The 24,379-nt window shown below is 37.6% G+C and overlaps 1 protein-coding gene across 3 annotated transcripts in view; it reads left to right on the top strand.

Moving 5' to 3' along the window:
* BOLL (boule RNA binding protein) overlaps positions 1-24,379 on the top strand; it is a 33,856-nt gene that overhangs the window by 1,011 nt on the left and 8,466 nt on the right. Inside the window, exons 2-8 of one of the 3 annotated variants that reach the window (XM_075028068.1) lie at positions 1,919-2,059; positions 5,906-5,997; positions 8,337-8,391; positions 11,280-11,355; positions 15,235-15,362; positions 17,380-17,451; positions 18,470-18,517. In XM_075028068.1, coding sequence (XP_074884169.1) covers positions 1,919-2,059; positions 5,906-5,997; positions 8,337-8,391; positions 11,280-11,355; positions 15,235-15,362; positions 17,380-17,451; positions 18,470-18,517 — 612 coding nt within the window. Of the gene's footprint in view, positions 1-1,915; positions 2,060-5,905; positions 5,998-8,336; positions 8,392-11,279; positions 11,356-15,234; positions 15,363-17,379; positions 17,452-18,469; positions 18,518-24,379 lie in introns of those variants that run through there. The other 2 variants (XM_075028067.1, XM_075028069.1) reach the window with 2 other exon arrangements.

Below are 24,379 nucleotides of genomic sequence, written 5' to 3'. Positions count from 1 at the left end.
AAAATGTTCCTCCTTCTAAAGCCTGTGGGACTGTAGCAATTATGATTGTTCTTGCCTACAAGTTCGGTTTGGGTTTTGGTTTGTTGGGGTTTTTTTTCAGGTTAGGCATTACTCCAGGGTAGTGTTCCCGGTAGGAGGAATCCATACTTTCTCCTCAATAGATCAGGTTAAAGACTTGGGGTTTTCCTCTGCTCCAAATGTGTGTGTGTTAGTAAATTTGGAAAGGATTTTTGTTTTCTGTAAAACTAAAAAGGTGTGGACTAAGCTGGATTTATTATCTTTAAGGTATCAAAACCAATAGTATTAACCTCTTACGCAGAATTAATAGGACTAATTCTCAGGTAGCTAAGCAAATATCAAATAATCCTAGAAGGACTTGCAGGGCAAACAAAATTCGTAACATTCTTCATTATTGATCTTCATTTCTCACTGCACTTTAACTGTCAGCCTTCATTTTTCGTGTGTTCTCCCAAAGGTAAGTGATTTGGTTTTATCCAGGAATACTTAGAGATAAGAAAATGCTGTCCTGTGAATAAGCGAGAGAGGCAAAATCAGGAAGTAAAACAGTGTAAATGAAAGGGGGATTCTGTGAGGAGAACTGTTTAAGAACACTTAATTTTCTGCTGTAGGTTTTGAGACACTAAAAGAAACGGATACCAGAAGAAGTGCGAGAACTTTGTAATAGCTGCAGTAGCTTTCTATTTTTAAAATATGCTTGCATATATTTTGTTGGTCCTCGCTACAAATTTTAAGGGTTGCACAATAGTAAGAAAAAAAACCATTTCTCTTGGAATCCTTTCAAAAGAAAGATTGGAGGCTGAGACCCTTAGATTCCTACTTCTAGTTTCCACTACTCTGCTTACTGTTAGTCTTGTTATCCGCAGCACGCGGCAGCTGCTTGTCTTTCACTTTGGGCTCCGTCCTAGTGGCTCTGTCAGGGCACTGTAGCCCAGGATTGGTTTTTAGTAAACTTTAGTTGTGGGGAGGGGAACCCCACAACCCACAGCAAAAATGGTCTCGAAGCCTCTACTGTAATTCCTGTTAGAGAAGTTAGTGACAGTACTATGCGGCTGCTTTACAGCTATCATCTCACAGTTAGGGTTGACTATGTAAGGAAGTATTAGTTTGTTCTGAAAAGGGTTTCCAATGAAATGCAAGTCTGTGTTGTTCCACAATTCACAGGTGTAAGCGTGGTCGAAATTAAAATGTCAGGCAGACTTCACTAAATAACAGTTTCCGTGAAGTTCCCACCATACTGCATTCCTTTCCTTTATTGGGGCAAGAGCAATCTGCTGCTGCTTCTGCAGAGAGAATTTCTGTTTGGATCACTGTGTTTGTAAGCCAAGAGTGTTGAATTAAAAGACTAGTCTTCAAGTGCTGTTCTCATCAGTTGTAATGAGCTTGTTGATTTTGTGTGGTGGAATTATGGGTGCTTGGCTCTTGGAAAATCAAGCAGAAGCTGCTGCAGAGAGCAGAGTTTTGTAGGTGTGTGTGAGAGCACAGGTTGAATTGAAAAGGTCCTTTCTATATAGGCTTAAACTAAGGGGATTCTAATAGGTGTAAATTAATCTGAAGTAAAATTCATAACTTGGGATTTATACAGCACGGTGTTGTGCAAACAGAAAAACTAAGATTGAGGGATTAGGCCCTAAATGTCTGATTCAGAAAGGTGTTAAAAGTCAGGCTTCAGACCATAGTGTATATACTAAGTTACTGAGTTGCTTAAAACTAAGCTTATGTTTAAATACTTTGCTGGGCTGCTTTCTGAATAAAAATGTGGTTAATGTTCAGTTGTTCAGCATTTGCTGTGCCTCCCAAAAAATTCTTTTAGTATTTTCTGTTGAGAATTTTTTTATTTAATAGTTTATAACATGCAGGATATTGAAAATATTTGAAAGTATTTTCTTTTAATCAGCAGACCACAAATCAGATGCAAGCAGAATCTTTATCTTCATGTCCCAACACTGTGTCACCGGTGCCATTAAATAATCTGACCAGTGCTCCAAGGTTTGGAACGGTTACTCCAAATCGTGTCTTTGTAGGAGGAATTGATTTTAAGGTATTTTTTTTCTATTTTTACTACTAAATGATAATTTATAACCCTATAAAAATCAATAGGAGAAAATGTGAGACATAATCGTATGTATGCGTGTTTAGGTGGTAAGTGCCCTTCACTGAAATGTTCAAGTCAACATAAGAGAATAAAGCTTTAAGCCTTGATTTACTTAACTGTACTACAAACTTGACTCTTTGTATAACTAGCTGCTAGAAGCTTTTGATGTACTAGTTCTTCGGAATTTTCTCTTTTTGAAGAAGATGGCTTTTGTCATCAGCAGAGTTTATGGTAGAAAAGTATGTAGAAATTTTTTTTTATTATGTATAATACTTAGTGTAATTTAATAAGCTGTAAACACAGTATTATAGATTGCAAACAGAGCAAATGTCAGTAGCTTCAGTTCCTTTAGCACTTTTCTTCTAGTTCATAGAAAGGAGCTACAGTGCATGTATTCTTCACTTACCATAGTAATTTTCTTAAAAGCAAGTGTTTGTTTTAAAACAAATATTAAAGCTTCTCTGGCCAATTTGCAGTACTGATCTTAATTCTTAGAATGCTTGTGCCTTTGCATATGCTCTAAAAACCTCAAATAGCAGTGAATATTGAGCCATTCTTACATTGTTCAGTCGCTTTCAACATCTGTGACAAGATATGCACCAGACCTTTATACCAGCAACCCTTTTTCTTCTTTTTTTTTCTTTTTTTTTTTCTTCTCACCACTTCAGATAATGAGTTAAGTCATTGACTTTTGCAAAACATTCTTGGTCTGCTTAGCTGTTTCTTTGTTCCCACCAAGAGTATCTTCTCTGCTGTAATCCTCCTAGGCTGAGGACTTTTTGAGCATTGACTCAGATGAAGAGGAGGAGGAAAGACAATTCACTCAGGCTATTTTGCATAATAAATACAAGAAATTCCAGGATCTTCTGGCTCATTTAGCTGAGATAAGTCAGGAGATGTTGTACAAGGTCTTCAGTATATTTGGGCTTTAGCAAAGAGGCACAGTAGCTTTTTGCATTAATAGTAAGCAGATTGCTAGAGCTGTAAAAAGACCTGTCTCCTCTATTCTTTCTTCACTGCAATTTCAAAGGTTAAAACACTTTTCTATGTACCATATCAATATTGTTATTAATTATCATATTTAATGTTCATTTTGAAGGGTCTCTTGACTTGGTTCAGTTGCTGATACATCAGTCTATTATAAAACTTAATTTCAACAACCAGGGAATGAAGTGTGTAAGCATAAAGAAGATGGATTTCCTTGGGAGAGGAAATGGAAAGGATGAAACCTCTGTAGACATTTTAGCTACTCTTCCATTTACTATGACTCTTGATTTCAAGTAGTCTTAAATTTCTGTTCAAATCATGGGATATATATGCCAGTCTTAGATTGTTTTCTATTGGTAATCTTATGGAAAAAAAGCATTGGTTTTTGTTAGTTTTTTACCCCAAAGGTCTTATTCACATCAGCTGAGGGGTGGTAAAAAAGCTATTTATTTATTTTTTGAAAAAGGGAGACACTTAATCAACAAAAAATTTTTTGCTTTCCAGCAAGCTCTTTTATCATTTTGCCGGGCACTTCCATTTGGTCTGTCACCATAGCAGTGATTCCTATTTGTAAGAGGAAACATCTGGCCTCTTAAATTTAGAGAAACAATTCAGTAAGAGAAGTTACAGTTGGGTACGTTTTCATCTTGGTCTGAAGTGCTCTTTCTTCAGTGATGTATGCCATGTATCTTTGCCATAGGTGAAGGCTTAACATTAGCCTTTCTTAAGAACCTGACATGTGCCTTTGTCTGTCATGAGCAGGAAAAGGCAAGTCCTGAATGTGTTTCTGGCAAGCTTCTAGATACCGTGTTTGTCCAGATACTTGCAAATTTCACTGTCAATCTTAAAACAGTGTTTCCTTCTTATTCTCTTTTAATACACTGCTGTGCAGGTAAACTTTGGCTTTCGAAGTTTTTAGTCTTTTGTAGCCATCCCTCATGTCCTTGAGGTATTGAATGACACTTTTCAGCACTGATTAGTCTTAAGGGCTCTTCAGTTTTTTCTTGGTGTATTTCATCCTTAACTATTGTCATAGGTTCTTTTTCTCAGCTTTGTGAAGCAGCTGAGCTACATATAATATATGGAGCTTAAAAGAAATAATTGCCCTGAAATGGGAAATTTTATCTATAGGCCTTTCATTTCTAAGCAGATACATTTTGGTGTTCATTGGAGAAAATTTTGAGGGAAAGGAAGATCTCCACTCTGACTCTTTTGTACATTGTACATGCTTTTTGATACTTGAGAATGTGCAAACGCTTTAGCATATGCTGTAGAACCGTTTTATATAAGCTATCAGTTGTTTGGCTGAATCTGTTTTCCTATGTACACAGGCTTTCACACTTCCGTTTAGGTGCAAAGCATGATCATCTATTCAAGAGAGTGGTTTTGGACTCCAGAATTTTCTTAACCTGTTCATGGTGGGTAGTTTCTCAAGAACCAGTGCAGGCAACTTCCAAGGAGAAGACATAACTACTGAACTTTAATAAAACATTGAAGTGTTTCATGCCTCTTCAGTGCACTTGTATCTGTTGTTACTTCTCACGCTTCCAGAGTGTCTGAGTATTTTCTAATGTTTTAATGCCTGAATACTTGGATTAGTGAGGGTGATAAAACAATCTTCTACCATTATTGCTCTCTGCTGGACTTAGAGGTTGTAGCAAGCAGGCTGCATTATTTCTTTTTGTAAAATGTGTCTTGAGGGTAGAATTATTCAAAAAGAGTGTTAAACAACTTCCATAACTGCAAATAATATTAAGTTAAGTTAGTTTTTGTTTCTTTTAAGTTTTTGCTTTTCAAACTTGGATGAGGCAGATAATTCTTTGATGTGCAGAAGAGGATTTACTAAATTGTATACATACAGTTGAAAATAATAAAAGAAGTAAAATAGTACTTCTGATACACTTCCTTAAGATAATGAAAGGTATAGATGAATATGGAAATGGCTTGAAGTGCATAGAGATCCATGTATATAAGCATACTTCTTACAGAGTTAGGTATGGTTTTAACTAAGGACCATGTAGACCAAAACTTTAAAATATCAAAAGTGGTTTTTAGGGCACCATATTTGATACATGCTTACATTGTAAAAGAAAACTGATTTATAGAAGGTAGAGGAGTGTCCACATAGCTTAGATGTGCCTTTACATTAGGAACTTGTCTTACTCCATGCATGCTCAGTTTCTTCCATGTGGATTTAGACCATTCACCATTAAAAAGACCTTTTCCTACTTGATTTATAATGGGGAGTTCCTATGGTGTGCCTATACATATTTGCAGAGTCTTATATTAAATATACTTTAGAAAGAGGGATTGTGGTATATTAGATGCATTTGACCATTAAGTCACTGTGGTTTAGTGTGTATTTTTTTCATGTGACCTGTGCATATCCTTTACGGAAGCCTACATACTCTTCTGTTTTGAAGTTTGAAAGCATTACAGTGATGTTTCATCCTGTAAACAGTGCTCTAGTGTGTAATTTAAAGAAACTAAAATTCCGATCTAGTAAACCTGCTTCAATGGTCTTACCTGTAAAAGGACAGTTGTTACATAAATCCACTAAAAAAGGAGTTGTAATATTTTAGTGGCTTTCTAGCATTATTGCTGAATATGAAAATGCAGTAATTAAACAGGAGCTGTGAGGCTCTTACATGCTCATTCTTCTCTCTTCCTATCCAGCGTTATAATTAGTTTGTAGCAAACTTTATGCAAAGTATATCCATTAAAAGTCTTATGGTAAATATTCATTGAATAACTATGCAAACCAATGTTTCTTCTTTCCTCCCCCCTCTTCATTTACTGTACTAGACTAATGAAAATGATCTGAGGAAGTTTTTTGCTCAGTATGGCAGTGTGAAAGAAGTGAAGATAGTAAATGACAGAGCTGGAGTATCAAAGGGGTTGGTATAGTAGAATAAGCGTGTTGCGGGAATTGAAAATATAACAAAGCTGACTGACTATAGTAAATTTGGTTGTGATTTTTGTACCTCGGAATATTATTAATTTTATGTCATCGATGTTCCCAGTTATTCCATGTATGCAGAAATCTTTCTTGCCCTTTAACATCTACATGTATATGTCTTTGTAATTCACGTAACTGTAAAACTCTATAGTCATGTTGTTATAAGATGAAGCTGTGTGCAACCAGGACAAAATCAATAGTCCTTTCAGGTTTTTTATGGCAATAATAATTTACGTAGATAATCCTAAAAAGGTAATTTAGTTATTAAACATATATATTTCTACTACTGAAAGCCAGTATGGAAAGGAGCCTAAGAATGGAGGAAGAGGATTGAGGAAGAGGTGAGGTACACCTGATTGTACTGGAGTACATGGCAACAACTGAGATTTTGTGTGAAGATTTTTGGAACAATAACATAAGGGACAAATCTGACAATGAGTCATGATTGCAGAAAAGGGGACAAACACCGGAACTCAAGAGTAAGAGAGATACCGAAGAGCAAATATGGACAAAGATTAAGACTGGGTAGTAAAGTTATTGCTAGAACCCAAAGAATGGTGAAGGAAATAAGGATGGGAACTGTACTGCCACAGAAGAGTGGAAAGAGGGCTGAAGCAAAAAGGACTGTGCATGAGAATTTGTACCTGTAAAGTTTACTTTTGTCAGAAGTTCTCTTCTGAGCAGTAAGCCTGTTGTGTCCGAATCTCATAATTTTAATGCTGTCAGCACTTAACGTATATCAGCAAATTACATACTGAGCTGCAGGTGTTAGCATAGAGTATACACCTGCATGGCGTGTTGGACTTGGTCCCAGATCTGTCACCAATCCTCTTACCCTTTCACTAAATTCAAAGAAATATCGTGACACTTGCAGTACATGTGTCCATCTAATACAATAACCCATGAATATCCAGTTATTATGCAGTTGTGATTGCCAACATATGTCTCACGCTAAATATGTTGGAAAATAATTACTTTCAATGGTGTTGGAATTTCTACTGAAATCCAAGCACAGGCTTCATTGCTTCTCATTGACAAGTGATTTAAGACACTTACAAGTTTGTGTGATTGTGTGACAAGTTTGTTAATGTCTATTAATTTATTGTCCAGATAGCACATAGAATGAAAAGTCTGTGTAGGTAAGGTCCCAAGCTAGGAAAATAGTTTCTGTGTCCTTTTGAACTTGGAAATGTTTCCAGATTTGTTTAGAGAAGGCAACACGGGAAAAGTCCACAGATTCAGAAGTAGAGCTGGTCAGAGACTTACTGGACCTCTGTACTTAAATAAGCATGGAAACACTCACAAAGAATGATATGTTGTATTGCAAAATTCAGTCTGCTGGCTGGAATGATAGAGGCCGCCTTGGTATCTTCTGAAATCTGACCCTGAGAAATGAGCCGTGAATCTAACAAATTATGCATACAGAATGACTGAGAGATTTCAAAAAAAGATTTGTTGAAATTCAGAATGTTGAAGTTAATTTTGGAAAAAAAAAAAAAATTGTACATATGTGTTGTGGTACAGGCTTTAATTATAAGATCAGATACTTAGCTTTGCACAGGCAGTGCCACATTCAGTGGCCTAGATTTCTCTGGGAATGAATTGAGGGGTTTTGGTACAGCAGGAGTTCTGTGTAGAAAGCCTGTTTGATTTGTTGCAGCTGTTGGAGGAGGTATGGTGAAAGACACACTGTGTCATGAAGTATGAAAATACTTCATCTTTGATCACCACAGAACTCTTGTTTAATGCTAGTCATGTCAAGAATAATTCACAAAGACTATCTCTGTATTGCTGCTTTTTCTGAGAACTCAATATAGTGGATAGTGCCTGTGGAAGTGTGGAGCATTCACAGTTGTCGCTGAAGTAGGTGGGAGCTGTGCTATGAAGTACAGTACAACAAAAAATATCTCATCTTGGGTACCCATAATGAGTGAGAGCTTCAGATTAAAACCTATTTGTTTAATAGAAATAAAGGAACTAAAGACACATGCTGAGTAACAAGGACAAAACAGAGTTTTGCATGGCTTTCTACGTTGGCTACTCATTTACTGCATAGAAGTGGTAATATGTTACCACGTACTTAAATATATTAGTAAGTAGACCATAACAAGGATGTTAAATTAAGATTACAGTTGTTACTGCAATCTTTATTTCTACGATTGGTTTTTGTTTCCATTAGTTTACCTTTTAATGTCACTTGTACTATATATCAAGTAATAATGTGCAATGTATGTAAATATGAACTTCAGAGGCTTAGCTTCTGTAATTTTTGTTTAGGTATGGCTTCATTACTTTTGAAACCCAAGAAGATGCACAGAAGATTTTACAAGAGGTAAGTGATAGTCCCCTTTATGATTATCTCTTAAATGAAATACATCATTTCATATTGGACACGAAGTAGTCCTGGTTGCCTGGTCCTCTTCTGTTCGCCGACTTGGATTTGAGGATCTGGTAAGTTTGCTCTGCGTAGTTAAGAAGATGGTTTAGAGAGATCTAAGATAAGACTTATACTGAGATCTTCTGAAACTAGGGAAGGGAGTTGGGAGTTCATAGTACAGCTCTTGACTTGGACATACGGTCTTTACTTGGTCTATATGTGGTCTATTGTACATACAGAGCTATAAAGACTCTATCCTTCACAATTGCTTTCATTTGCTTTACTAGAAAATCCGCTGCTCTCAGAATTTTGGGGGGAGTTGGGAACATACCTGCTGTCTTTTATTCTGACATGTTTGATTGTCAGAGCTAGCATAATTCTTTTCAGGAATAATTAGATTCACTCATTCTTAAACAATGAAGCTTATTTTACGCCATGTAATTTTTGCTTTTCTTAGCTACGTTATTGTCTCGACACTCCTTGTAGAACCTCCCTTGAGACAGTTAGCTCTTCAGTTTGTTTTCTTGGTTTTTTAATGTGTGCTCCATGTTCTGGTTGGCAGGATCTATTCATACACATGAAGGTATCCAGGTGTGGGGGAAAAAAACCCCAGAAAATAGTATCTAAGGCTTGCAAATTGCCTTCTCCCAAATATAAAGCTGATTAAAATGTTGAAATACTGAACCTTTGTTGGAAATTCCTGTATTAAAATTCAAAATAAGAGCTAGGACATCTTCAAAGAAATTTTCAGAGTGTTTTCAAAAAATACAGTTATGTGGAGCCAAAGGAGTATGCACGCAGGAACTTCTGGAGTCAGCTACTCTGCTTCCCCTGTTTCTTTTTATTGTTTTATTTCTGTGAACTAGAATACCACCAATGGTACTGAGTACCGTTGTGAAAATGACTTAGGATTTTTGACTCTCTTGTAACTGAAAGGCTGCCCGTGTGAAGTCTTACTGGTGTCTCATTCAATGATACTAATACTCTTGTGTCTGCTATGAGTGCTCTAATTTATATGTCTTACAATTCTATCACCTGTTTCATCTTTGCATCATCATACTACTATCTCATATTCATCGTAAGATCACTTAGCATCTAGGTCTTCCTCAGACATCTTAAGCTGAGAGTTTCTAGGCTTTAGTAATTTATGTATGAAATGAATGTGGGGTTTTTTTTCATTTTGTACTCTTGAATTTCTTCTTATTTATATGATATTCTGGTCATCCTTTGCACTGATATTTTTTTTTTGCACCCTACTTTTCTATCATGAGTAATGTCTCCAGAAATTTCTTTTTCTGTGTTGCAGTCTTCAAAAGTATTAAATTGCTTTAGTATTAAATTGCTTTAGTATCAAGAACAGACCTTGAGGAATTTCACCAGGATCCTCTTTCCAGTCATATGCTGTTACTGCTAATGCTACCTCTTCCAGTCTTTCTGAAGTAATTTTTTATTCACCATGGTTTTTCCTATTAGTATTCACTTTCTGTAGCATTGTGTGTAACTATTCATGTGGTGCTGTATTAAATGCTTTGAAGAATTCCATACAGATTAGGTATTTCTCTTAACTCTGAAAGTTGTGTGTAAAAAAAAAAAAAAAAAAAAAAAGTCTAAATTCTGATGGATCATATCAATGAAATACATTGCATTGGGAAGAATCATCTTCCTATTGTGTTGGAATGCAGTTTCACTGAAATGTGCATCTGTTTTCTAGGAGTTGCTCTGTGTTTAATAGGCTAGGTAGGTACATTTGCCGTAATTAATACTTGTTCCCCAGATTCCACAAAACAGTTTAGTCTGTTCCTAACTTTAAATCTTGTAAGTGGGACTTTGCATTATGTACAGGCGTTCAAGTATATTGCTCAGTTGGGCTCAGATGAAGAAAATGTATTGAATACCTAACTGTTGTCCTGTTGAATGTGATTTAGAACTGTATTTCTTTCTCTGTTCCTCTTTAAGAAGTAATTATCTCCTTACTGGAGAAGTTATAGCTCTGCAAACTGAAAACTTCATGGTGTAGTATAGTAGTGTTTAGTGCATGTTCTTCCTTGCATAACTGTTCAGGGAAGCAGGCTTTCAGAACCCTTTTCAATTTTGCAAAGCAGTATTAGAGGTGCTGACAACTTAAAAAAAAATGGTTGATTTACCTTATTCCTTTCCATTATATTAACAAGTAGGGAATTCAGTGTCAATTTAAAAAACAAAGGCAAGGTTTAATTTACCTGATGTACTTGATGCTCACTTTCTTTTGTAAGCAAAATGACTGGAAGAGAATGTAGCTACGCTTGTCTGTACCTAGCACTTTTTTATTAAAAAGTTCTTCCTTACTAGGATATCTGGTTTAGTGTGCTTTAATGTTTTGTTAGCCTGGATGTAAGGAAGTCTTAAGGCAGTCCTGAGTGAATATGGGGATTTCTTACATTCAGTCCTTATAATCTGGCCATTTTCATAAATTGACTTGTTCCTATTGTCTTCTGTAAAATAATGTCATGATCATGAAAAAAAATAAACTTAATCTTCTAAGACAGAAATTGTCTGTATACACGTGTGCTTTTATAAAAGCAGTAAATACATGAGAGGTAAAACTAAAAAAATCTGCTGACAATTATAGTATCAGTTGTTAGTCAAGAGGCTCCATGAGGAGTAAGTAATACTTGAAATTACTTATGATTAATTTTGTTTATGTGAAGTCTAAGGTTAGGATAGAAAAGGAATTAGTATAGCTTTGGGGTTTTTTTGACATGTATTGTAAATAAAAAGCAGGGGAGGGTGAAACCTGTTCTGATTTTTGTTTCTTGCATGCCTAGTTATGTGTAGAAAATAATGTCGTCTTTCTTTAATTCTAGGCTAAAAAACTTAATTATAAGGATAAGAAATTGAATATTGGTCCAGCAATAAGAAAACAACAAATACGAATTCCTCGTATGTATTTTTACTTGCATTTGTAGATTATGTAAGTGTCATTTTGAATGTTAAGTTTTTAACCAAGATGTGCCTGGTCTTGCACTGTGTTAATGCTGTGTGTTGAATATGCTCAGAATGGTTTACAGTGGAAGTAAATGCATGCCAGTAGAAATGTCCAGATAAACAGATTGATGATCTTTCAGTTCTTTTATCTCTTTTAATATGTTGTTTACTTTTGTTCTTGGAAAAGGCTATCTAAGAACGAACTGAATGGAAATTTCTTTCAGTTGCCAGGCAGAATCTCAAACCTAAACACTTAAGACTGTCCTCACAGATTCTACAGGATAAAGCAAGCTGTGCTGGTTGGTTGGGTTGTTACTGATTTATTTATTTATAATAGCAAAATCCATCAGGACTGTTGCATCTTGCTTTCTTCAATAGAAACCATAAGGAATGGGTGGTTGCCGTCACTGTTTGGCTCTTAAGAGTTCTTTGCTGTAAGATAATGGAATGGATGCTGTATGTTCTTTCTGTGGCAAAGAACTATTTAGATTGAACACTTCCATAAGAGGAGTATTGGTAAGTTTCTTTGTCAGACAACTTCTTTATCTTGAGTAAGTATGCGGTTAAGGTGTTCTTCTGGGGGAGATAGAAGAAGAGGTTTTCTTTTAGAAAAAATGCTCTCTCCTTCTGCCAGGGGCTGTTTTATTTCTGTAATACACTATTGAAAATGTAGGATATAAATCACCAACTTTTAAGATGAGAACAGGCAGTTTTTGGCATAGCAGGGCATGCTGTTTTGTTATTCCTCACTACGGGCTATGTGTCAGAGATGTGGAATACATTCCTTTTGTAAGTGCAGCAGGGATTTAAGTGTACTTCTGTAATTTTCCTTCAGTATTTGTCTGTCACACTTTCCCGTCGCAACAATCTAGGAGAAACAACGCATTGCCAGGGACTCGCCCTGGGGAGAAACGGACCAATGCAGATACTGTGGATCAAGCGATTTCTTCGTTTAATTGCTACGTAACACTTGGTTATGTACCATAGCCATGCGCAAGCCATCTACTGATTGGTTAACATGTGCTGTTCACGCGCCTAAAGCAATAGTTCAATTGGATAAGGTCTTCTGATCACGCGAATGATTCCTCCTGTCTTTGTCTTGCCTGGTGTCCTGCTTTCGGTCATGTAGGCCCATGTTGTTTAGCTTTTTGTGCTTATTTCATCAAACTTTGTAGCAACAGTTAGCCTTCGCTGTGTCCTTGAGGCCTGCTGCTTGCAGGTGCCTCTGGCTCAGATTGAACAGCCCCATTGTGTCTCTTGTTCACTATGTGTCTATTTTTCTAATTATCCCACATTTGTCCTAGGGTACCTTTTGGAAGAGAAAAAAAGCTTTTGCTCATCTTCCATCCGAGAACAATGCAGAAGAATTTTAGTGTAATTTTAAAGCTTCCTTTAGTTGTTTACTGTCATGTTATCCGTTAGAAGTAGTTCATACGTACACTGACACTGTTGGTGCAGACATACTTTCTGCAGACAGTCTCTCTTCCTCCCCTTGTGCATAGGTATGCCTGTCTCCCTTGTAAGTGTATAGAGTAGTGTTTGCCCTGGGGAAATGGAATACTTCGTTCCAACTGTATGGTTTCTTTGCTCTAGAAGTTACTCAGCATGATCTTTGCTTAGTCACCATCAAGGGCTGTTATGCTTTTTTTTTTTTCCCCTCTCCTGTGCTTTTATTTCCCTTTCCATCTTTGACTTGGACTTCTCAGTTGCATTGCCTGACTTGTGGTGCTTCCTTCCTCTGACTCCTGTGCTGAATGTGTGTATTGATGTGAGGGGTGTATCTCTGACTATGCATTTTAATTCTGGGACCTGGCAGAACAGAGGGGGGCGGGGGGGGGAACCCTCAAACATTTTCTGAAGAAAGCTGCCGTGTCCTTTTGAGATCTCTGTTTGTGGCCCTGTTTGACTCTGCCACTTCTTTCTCAGGCCTAGGATAGATCTGATACAAGATCATACTGGCATCTAGGGACATATCCTAGGGTCTGATTTTAGTGTTGTCTGCTCTCATGTTTAGCCTATCTAACTTTAGTCACCAGGATACTTTGTCCTACTGCAGCTCACCTTGGGGTTCATGAAGCATAAAACCTAGACTTGGAGTATCAGTGTAGGGATATGGTTCAATTTTATTTAGCAGAGTTGAAGAGATAATAGCCCATTTATTGCTGTCCTCTCCAGCCCACCTGTAATCTAGTACGTGTCTTCCCTACTATTAAGCGAAACAGTTTTTAGCTCTTCTGTCATTATAGGACTTTTTGTGCTAAGAGCTTTGAACATACTGGGATGACCACTCAGTTTGCTTTTCCCCAGCACCAAGTATTGTGAAAATGGGCATTCTGAAAGCTGAAAAGTAGAAACCAAACATGAACAACTGAAAGAATGATGAATTGTTTGGGCTGGAAGAATTTCAAATAGCTATACCTCTTTCGAGTTGTTTTATTTTTCTGTCACAGTGAATTTGCTGGGTTTGATAGAGAACATTTCCTTCTCCTCTGCAAGAGACGTATTCAACAATAGCAGAAAGTTCTGTGCAGTGTACTTAGTAGTTAGTGAAGTGGACAGGATTGTTGGCCATGGGATCCTGTTGGTCTCCTCATTTGAGATATGAGTAACTGCTATTAGAGATTGCTTACTGGAGCTAAAGCAGCCCTTAATTTTTCTAAGGTCTGTTTAACACTATCCTAACAACCATCTTAGCCTTACCTGTCTGTGGATAATATTTCAGCTTTAATTGTATCCAAGTGTCTTCAGGCTTTTCTAGGAGCTAGTCACTATCAATAAAAGCTCTGGAATCGTTGTGGGACCCTTCTTGGTCCTCCACTTAGCATTCTAGTAATCTCTTCAGTGTTGTGTCTGTCCATAAGTGCCACGAGGAAGTGTCATCTTACCTTTCCAGGGAAGACAAAAAACTAAAACTTGCACAATGATCTTTACATTGTACTCTTCCTGAGTTTTTTCCATGCTATGTTACTACTTAATGTGATTTCAAGATTTCAATTTCAGTTACAGAATTAATTTTCCTTTTTTTCCACGGAACTCTTTTTGTACTTGGAACTGAAACTCGTCTTTGTGTTTGACATAAAAGTTCTAAAGAAATATGAAGTCCTGTCCTATCCCCTTCCAAAATGCAGACAGAAGTAGAGTCTAGGTGATCTCAAAGGCAATGTTTGAAAAAGATAAACCACCTCTGTATAGGGATAGATATCCCTTTATTTGAATAATGCTTGCTGTCAGTACCTGTTAAAGGGCTATGTAGATGAAACTCTGTTTTGGGATCAGACCATGCTGGCTTACAGCCTCTGCTGTAGCAGCAGCATTGCTGAGAAGTATCCCTGTTGCTGACATCTAGATACCAGTTTTTACTTTTGCCAGACTGTAGGCCATCATAGAAACACAGTCTGTGTGTTGAGAAACTAGGCTGCACCTTGTAATGAAATCATTCTGTTGTTTTTAGTGCTTGGATCCTGTTTCAGCTAAATGTGAATATGTGGAGGTTACCAGTGAAAATCTCCTACAATGTGAAGTTACCTTCGGACATTTGAAGATTAAAAAGTATATGTATTTGCTGGTAACTGAAGTTATTGGTGTTTTGTAATTTATACGCATGTCATCTTCTGCACCCCTTCTCATCTACTTCTGGAGGCATCCTTTGACCATCTGCTTTCATGATTTTGTGTTTGAGAGGGAATTGAGATGGCAGTAGGCACACTGCTCTGCTCTTTGCTTTGAGTGTTTGCTTGTCTGATGATCAGAAATGATCTTTTCTTCTTTTTTATGACCTACGCATCTAAAAAAATAAAATTTACTGGTAAGTAAACTTTAAAATATTAATTCCAGGTTCTACTGTAATACCAGAAGCTGGTACAATGTACTTAACTACTTCAAGTGGATATCCTTATATTTACCATAATGGAGTGGCTTATTTTCATACATCTGAAGTTGCTTCTGTTCCACAGCCGTGGCCAGTAAGTAATTTATTTCTGTATATATGCTTTTCCGTGGACCAGGATGAGTGCAGTGTTTCCAAGTCCCTCCTCCTTCCAGTTTCTTTGGCTGTGGCTCATGTTTGATGTTTAATGGCTTATATTAGTCTGTTTATTTTGTGGTTTTTTAAATACTACTTAAGTTTATTGTTCTTCTGCAGGGGACTTTTGCTTTGATGTGGCCTATTGAGCAGGGTAGTTCAGAATCAGTGTGGGCGCTACCGCAGGAGAAGTTTTGTTTTACTGAGGAGTTGTTGGTGCTTATGACCCTGATTGGCTCCATTTATTATTCCTCCACAAGTGAAGTGTTTTTAGCTGCAAACTATTATGCTGGGTATAAAAAGAGAACATAATAATAGATCAACAAAGCAAAAGTGAAACTGGGTAATTTTATAGTCTGTATAGATACATACTCTTTTTTCAAGAATACTGCTTGTTTTAGGAGGAAGATAATTCAATAGGCTAATTGGTTGGCTTGGGGAAATTGGACAGAATTTCTTGGGAAATACAGGAAGGCATTGTCAATTGCTTCAGTTTTTTCTACAAGAAGGAAGGATTGCAAGACTGATGGGGTCTGCATAAGGCACAGGACCTACATAGGGGATGCATCCTTACTAATTTCTGTAAAAGCAGCATTCACCGAGGCTGTACATACCATCTCTATATATGAATGGAAAATCCCTTCACATACTGGGGGGCAAAAGCTCAATAGAATAATTACTAATAAATAAAAAACAACTTTTCCAAAACAGAGATGAGGGCAGTAAGAGCTTCTTTTATGTTGTTCATTTTGGCACTGTAGAATCTTTTCCTCGGTATTTAACCTCTGTTTTAATCACTTCTAAGATGTTTGCTCCTCTAACAGAGGCATGATATAGTGCCTCATAGTGCCTTATCAACTTTAGAGGATAAGCATAAACACCTGTTCACATATTTTAGAAAGGCTTTTTGAAGTTCATGCTATATAGATCTAGATAACTTGCTCAAATCCTATCTGTTGGAAAAAACAGGGTTTTTTTTCGTGTTCTAGTACTGAACTTTGGTTCTGGTGCCCTGGCTCAGATCCACTGTGTTTCAAACAAATAGCGCTCAATATTTCCGATTACAAATAGTGCTGCCTCTTTTGGCTTCAGTTATTTACATATTTGTAGTTTTCATTGTTAGGAAAGTACCTATATAAAGAAGTTGAAGAAAAAAACCTGCAAATTTGATGTTACAGAAAACATTAATCAAATTAAAGATATTAATACTTTTTAGTGTGTATTGTGCATGTATAACAGTTCTCATTGGGTCTTTTCCATTTTGCATTCTGCATTTTCATATAGTGTAGAATGAGTTAAAGTAGTTTTGGAGCTGTTCCTTCCTAAATACTTGCAGGAATGAAGGAATTTAATGACATGGGAGTTACACATGCTAGCTTTAGCTGAGCAGAACTAGAGTTTCACAGTGCGATGTTGACCTCTACCATGGCCATATATTTCTGCCCCCCTTTCTTTCACTGGTGTTTCTCTGACCCTAAACTGGGCCCCCACAAAACCCATGCAGGTTTCTAGCTGGTTTAGTTGCCTAAATTGGCTCACTGTCAAATCAGATGAATGCTTGGGTTGGTGTGAGATGGGGAATGGAAAAGGGAGAATTGGGTTGGGGGCATGGAGAGTGTAGGAATATGTCAGTGACAACTTAGATTGCCCTAAGTGTTTACAAAAATGTACCTATGGTCAGGGTAGTAGATGGCCTTAGCATATCTAGATAATCTGTGATGGCCTACTGCTTTCTGGAAAGAACTAAGTACATATGCCAAAGATTTTTGTTTCATCTCTAATGTAGGCCCTTAGAAACAGTGGTTTTGAAGAATCTAAGTGTAAGTTAAAACTTGGTAGATCCATTTTCAAAGGGCATGGGAGGTGGTTCAGCATTATAGTATTCCAGAACTGTTCTTAATAGGAGTGACAATTTATGAAATTGCTGCATTAAGACTTGTAACTTTTTTCTTTTTAAGCCACGCTCTGTTTCCGGTTCACCTATGATGGTAGCTCAACCAGTTTATCAGTCTCCTACATACCATTATCAGGTATCTGTTTGAAAATGGGTTTCAGACCATCAGTATTCCTTCCAGCTATGCAGTTTTATTTGCAGCACTGTCTCACATCTGTTTAGGTGATAAAAGGACTGTTCAAAATAGTAATGTAAAACAGATTTTAATTTCATCGAACACTTTCTTTTCACTAGAATACAATTTATTCTTCCTATGTAATAAATTAAAATTTTCTTTGTTGTTGCTAGACAGCTGGCTTAGTACCATCCTTAACTTTTATCATCTAAGCCAAACTACTGCTCAAAGTAGGGCTGGTTAGATCAGGTTTGTTGGGAACTTGTGCAGTTGAATTTTAAATATCTGCAGTTAATGGAGATTCCACCACCTTTCTGGACAGCCTATTCCAATACTTGACCCTTCTCATAGTAAAAGACTTTTTTTCCTTTTAACTAGTTAAAATTTTCAGTGGTGTTCCAGCCTGTGTCAGTTGACTCTTGTGCTCTGAACACCTCTTATGAGAATCTGGCTCAGTCATATTTATGCCCCCACCCCCATTAGGTAGTTGTAGCCAGCAATAATTATCCCCTCCCACCTTTATCCTTCTCAAGGCTGAACAAACCCAATTCTCCCAGCATTCTGATATGTCTGTTCTCCAGTCCACTAACCATCTTGGTGGCCCACTACAGGATTTATGCGGTATGTCCATGTTTTTAATGTGTATTGGAATCTATGCATATTGAACAATTTTATACATATTATACACTTACACATTATATTTATACAATATTATGCATATTGTATCTTCTGTTTTCCTAATTAGGCATGCTTCTTAGATGCCTTAGTATTTTAGAAGCTTATGAAATGCCCAAGTCAGAGGCTGAGTGGAAGTAGAGAAAAATATGTTCCTGAATTATTTGAGGGTTTAATGACAATATTTCTTCTTTTAATTAAGAATTGATTATAGATTGGAGATGCGTTTGATTCTATATGTTGGGAATTCTAGTATGTGTATATTCTTAATCACATAAGTAATACCTTTTTTGTTTGAATTTAGGCACCAACACAGTGTCTTCCAAGTCAGTGGCAGTGGTCTGTTCCACAGGTAAATACAGTCCATAGTTGCAGTATTTTACTGTTAGTTTGCATCTAGTTTAAAGGTATGGTGCACTTTTCTAACAGTAACGTTTCCCACTATTCACAACACTGTTGAAATAAATACCAATTGCTATATTTTAGCAATGCATTTGCAATGCTTGCTGATACAATAGAAGGCATAAAATAGCATTTATTGAAACATGAAATCCAAATCTGATGTAAAGAAAGCATCCTTCCCACCCTTCTCCCTCTGGCAAAAAGTTTGTAGTAATTTATCTAATATGTTCTCAGAAGCAGGTAAAAACTGCCATGTTTTGCCTGATAGGAGAAATGAGTATTAACTAGCTTATTAACTGATACTGTGATGTTTCACTGGAGTATTGCTAGCAGAAGCATTGTCTGAAAAGCGGATTCATCACACAGTGTGCAACGAGCCAATAATCACACACTCAGGAGAGACATTATTTATTTCATATTTGCGCAAAGGTGGGCGCTAGGTGGTAATTCCACAAAGCTAGCACACCCTACAGTTAAACAAGCAAGCAATTTATACAGTTTCAGATTCACCCACTTAGTTTCCAAAGTCGTTTCCCAAAATCATTATTGGTACTTGTTTAGCTGCCACTATTTCTATTTTCTCATCTTTGAATTAAAGGTACAGTGTTCTTTTATTCTACAGCACATGCTCAAGGAGTGAGGGTAAGTCTTTTAGGTCTTGAATTGAGTCAGTGGTCACGATCTCCCCTAGCCACCTTTACCCCCAGTTACCGCAGACATCCACTGACATCATGCCTGTTATCAGTGACTCAACTTTTGGCGCCTTCTAGGGTGGGATGTTTCCTTCTTATCGGTCTTTGAATTCTTCTTTGAGGTTCCTCAAGGCCCAAATTACTCCAGGATGTCCTTGGTTAAAGAATGCTAGCTGTTTGCTTTTCTGATTACAAATAATTAAGTGTCTTTAGACTATCGGCTTAATACCCATACAAAGAACATCTTGCATAGAAAGAAACAGATCATTTCACATTTTTAGGTTAATCTTCAACAATCCCCCCCTTGAGACTTGTATGAATATTCTTCATATAAGTTTTATTCTAAATGTAACAATTTAGAAATACATGTAAAAATACATTATATGATTACATAGATACAGACAAATACCACTACTACAACTATTAAGATTGAGTAAACTTGTACAAATAGAACAAAAAATATTAAAATAATTCCTGTAAGACAATATTAAAAACACTTCCCCTTGTGTACACTCTAAATGCAGGATGGGCTTTATATTAATCCAAGTACAGTTCATATATCTCTGTATTTTCAGCTTCAAAGGTCCAGTTTCCTCAACTTTCCACGTTGTAGGAGGTGCTGCTTTCACTTGCGTACAGTGAATCCATGAGTCAATTCCCTGCAGCTTCACGATGGTATTAGTTGTCAGCCACACCAAATAAGGTCCTTTCCGTTTTTCTGCTAGTGGCTCTTCTCTCCAAGTTTGCAAATATACTTGATCTCCTGGTTTAAATGAATATAAAGGTGAATCCAAAGGTACAGGGGTTCTTATTTGGATATACCTGTGCAGGGAAGAAAGAACTCTTGCCAAGGACAAGAGGTGATCACCAAGTATCTGGACACCTTTTAGGCACATTTAATTTCCTTTTCTAGTTAAATTTGTTACATATGGTTTTCCATATAAGATCTCAAAAGGGCTAAGCCCTTCTCTGACCCTTGGAGTAACTAACTCTTAATAATGCTAATGGTAGAATTTCAATCCATTTCATGTGTGTTTTCTGATACAATTTACTAATTTGTATCTTCATTGTTTGATTCATCCTTTCTACCTTCCCACTTGCTTGCAGCCTCCATGGGGTATGCAAGTCCCATTTGATTTGTAAAAATTTGGATATCCCTTGGACTATCTCTGCTACAAATTGCAGTCCTTGGTCTGAGGAGAACCCTTTTGGTAGCCCAAATCTTGGAATGATTTCTTTAAGTAAAACTTGTACCAATTCTCTTGCCTTGTTGATGTGACACGGGAAAGCTTTGGGCCATCCTGAACAAGTATCCACGATCACCAGTAGATATTTAGATCCCCTACAACTAGGTAGCTCAGAAAAATTGATTTTTTCCAGTAATCTCAAGGTGTAAAACCTTTGCTTACCTCTCCTAGGGGGGCCTTTTCTGAATTTAGGATTATTCTTTAAAAGAACTTCACATTTCTGTACAATCCCTTTATCTATTAACAACATATTAATTCCCACAGCATATGGTCTCATTGCCTCAAGCAAAGCTTCAACTCCTATGTGTGTACTTTTATGCGTCCTTTCTATTAGCTCCTTCATTATAGGCAAAGTCACTCTACACTGACCCATCAGGGTTACCCACCATCCTTCCAGAGTCTTCTTACATTTCAGTAATGCTGCAAGTCTCTTTTCCTTTTTGGTGTAGACAGGTACTTCAATTTTCACAACTCTTTCTGGGATTAATTCTGCTACGTTTATTGATAAAACTGCCCTGTATGCAGCCTCGTCAGCTTTTTATTTCCTTTAATTACATTAGTACATCCAGACTGATGGGCTTTGCAATGTGTAACTGCTATTTCTTTAGGCTTGTTAACTGCATCAAGTACTTCCCTAATTTCTTTGCCATATTTTATGGGGTTTTGTTGTCCCAAAAGTGGGGTCATTTACCCAGTGTGCGAAACGCCAATATACACACAGAGCAGAGGTATTTATTCCAGTTCATGTTTGCACAGAGATGGGGGCTAGGTGGTAATCCACAAAGCTAGCACACACCATACCTCAACGGGCAAGCAATTTATACAGTTCAGTTATACGTATTGAATTTCCAAAGTTATTCCCCAAAACTATTACTGGTAGTCGCTTATCCACCACAATTTCTGTTGGGCTAAGGTTTCCCTGGCTTCAAATTAAAGGTAGAGTGTTCTTTTATTCTACATCGCATGCTCAACAGGAGTGGGGGGGGTAAGTCTTTTTGGTTTTGAGTTGGTGGTTGTGATCTCCCCCTGCCGCCCTTAACTTTCCTCCAGTTACCGAAGGTTTTCGCAGACTTCATGCCTATTAGCAATTATTCAACTTTTTGGTGCCTCCTGGGGTAGGATGTTCCCTTCTTATCAGTCTTTCAGTTCTTCTTCAGGGGCACAGTCATTAGCTAGGCGTGTTTCACAAGACCTTTGTGGTGGTCTTAAGGTGGCTTAAGTACATAATTTCTTAAGTATGTCATTTCTTAAGTACATCAGTTCCCTTGTGAGGATAACAGTCCTCTTTCTTTCCAAATTGTACCATGAGCATGTATCACACCAAAGGGGTATTTTGAATCCGTATACACATTAGCTCATTTTCCTTCTGATAATTCCAAAGCTTAAGTTAAAGCAATCAGTTTAGCTTTCTGGGCAGATATATTTACAGCCAATGGTTCCACTTCTGTTTCCTTTTCCAAAGTCACAACAGCATACCCAGCCTTCTGTTCTCCTTTATTTACAAAGCTACTTCCATCAGTGAATAGCTCCTAATCAAGATGTTGTAGAGGGGAGTCCTTAAAATCTGGATGGCTAGAATATACTTGCTCAATGGTCTGTAAACAATCATGTGTTAATCCTTCTTATTATCAAGAGGTCAACAATGATGCTGGATTTAAAGTATTAGATACTTTCATTGCCACATCCTCTTGTTCAAGCAAGGTTGCTTGGTGCTGTACCATCCTGCTCGGAGACAGCCAGTGATGTACTTTTTGTTCCAAAACAGTTATAACTGCATGTGACACGTAAACAGTGATTCTTTGTCCCATTCTTATCTTTTGTGCCTCCTGTATTAACATCACTGCTGCAGCTACTGCCCTTAAGCATCCTGGCTATCTAGAGCTTACATTATCCAGTTGTTCGGAAAAGTAAGCTACTGGTCTTTTCCAGTCCCCTAAAGTTTGTACAAGCACTCCCATTGCTTGATGTCCTCAATCACATAAAGCTCAAAAGGCTTTGTCAAATGGGGGTGGCCTAGTGCAGGGGCCCTCATAAGAGCAACCTTTATATTGTTCAACCCTTCTCAACATTCCGGAGTCCATTCCAACACTTCTGATCCCCTAATAGCCTCATACAAAGGTTTAGCCATCAATCCAAAATCGGGTATCCAAAGGCGACACCACCTGGCCATTCCAAGAAATCCTCTTAACTCTTTTTATTTGGGTGGGGCAGTCGTGACATATCGCTTCCCTCCTCTCGATCCCCAGTTTTCTTTCTCCTTGAGAAATTTCAAAACGAAGATAGGTCACATTTTTCTGTGCAATCTGCGTGTTTTTCTGAGACATTCAATAGCCAGCTAGCCCTAAAAAGTTCAATAAACTAATGATTGCTTCTTTAAACTCCTCAATGGTATTTGCCCCCAACAGGATGTCATCCACGTATTGTAGCAAGGTAATTAACAAGTTCTTGCCTTGCCATTGTTCAATTCCTTTGCTAGTACATTACCAAAGATGGTGGGGCTATTCTTAAATCCTTGGGGAAGTACTGTCCAACATAGCTGCATCTTGTGTCCTGTTGTAGGTCTCTCCTGCTCGAGGGTGAACAGTTTTTGCCTCCATTCTTCCAAAGGAATACAGAAAAAGGCATCTTTTAGGTCCAGCACAGCTTCACCCCCTGTTTTAATTCCACTTTAACCAGTTCGGCTGATCTAGTTCTTCCAGGCCTCTGTTGCCCACACAAAGGGGACCACCACATACATAATTTCAGAGGGGATTTCAGCTTGTTCATTTTTCATGTCCTTGATTTCCATTGACTCTTGTAACATATAAACTTGTGCTCCCCAGGCATTACTCTGAGGAGCATGCACTTGAATTTTTCTTCAAAAGTTATCTGTGCTCCCGATTTAGTTAGTAAATCCCATCCCATAAGAGGTAATGGATATTCTGGCATATACAAAAATTCATGCATCAATGGTTTCTTTCCAATTTCACACATCATAGGTTGGGAAAGGGCCTAACCTCTTGCTTTCCCATGGCACCAACCACTGCCATAGAGAACTTACAGGTCCCTTACAGCTATTTAACAGAGAGTAAGTTGCCCCTGTATCTACCAAAAATGTAACTATTTCATTCCCCAGCTTGACTGGAACAAGGGGCTTGGCTGGGGAAGCCCAGCCTGGTCCCTGTCAATCGGAATCCTCTGTACTGATCACTAGTAAATCAGCCTCAGGGATAGGGGCACAAAGGGGAGACCAAGTTGGTCTTTTTTTCAGACATTCATTTTTCCAGTGTCCCCTTTCTTTGCAAATGGCACATTGGTCGAGCCCCAAAGGGGTTCTGTTCTCAATGTTTACCCCTTCTCCCCATCCCTTTCCACGCTCCCATCCTCTCGGGAAACCCCTTCCCCTGGAGGATGTTTGCACTTGACTAAACGCAGCTGCTAAAATAGCAGCCTTTTGCTTCTGATCTTTTAGTTTCTTCTTTTGTTTTTCTTTCTTTTCTAACTCTTCTCTGTTATATGCCTTATAAGAAATCTCAATCAGTTGAGTTATTGTCATCCCTGACATACCATCTACCTTTTGTAACTTCCTTATCAGATACTTATAATTTGCATCTCTCTCGTTTCATAACAATTTCTTAAAGCAAAGAACATATCTGCATATGGGATTTCATCCCACTTATCTTGCCTTCTACAAAACAGCATTAGCTGCAAAATAATACTGTAATTCAAAGTTCCCATTTCCAGCCATTTTTCTTCATCTGATTTATACACCAGCCACCATTGAGTGCAGTACTCTTTTAATTTCTTCCTTGTTAGGGGATCCCCACCAAACTTGTTCCAATATTTCAGGATGCATCCTAATAGAGAGCAAAAGGGAGGCTCTGCAGACTGTCC

This window comes from Buteo buteo, chromosome 5 (assembly GCF_964188355.1).
Source record: "Buteo buteo chromosome 5, bButBut1.hap1.1, whole genome shotgun sequence".
Lineage (NCBI taxonomy): Eukaryota > Metazoa > Chordata > Aves > Accipitriformes > Accipitridae > Buteo > Buteo buteo.
Note: the sequence above shows the minus strand (reverse complement) of the source record. Positions and strands in the feature narration are given on the sequence as shown.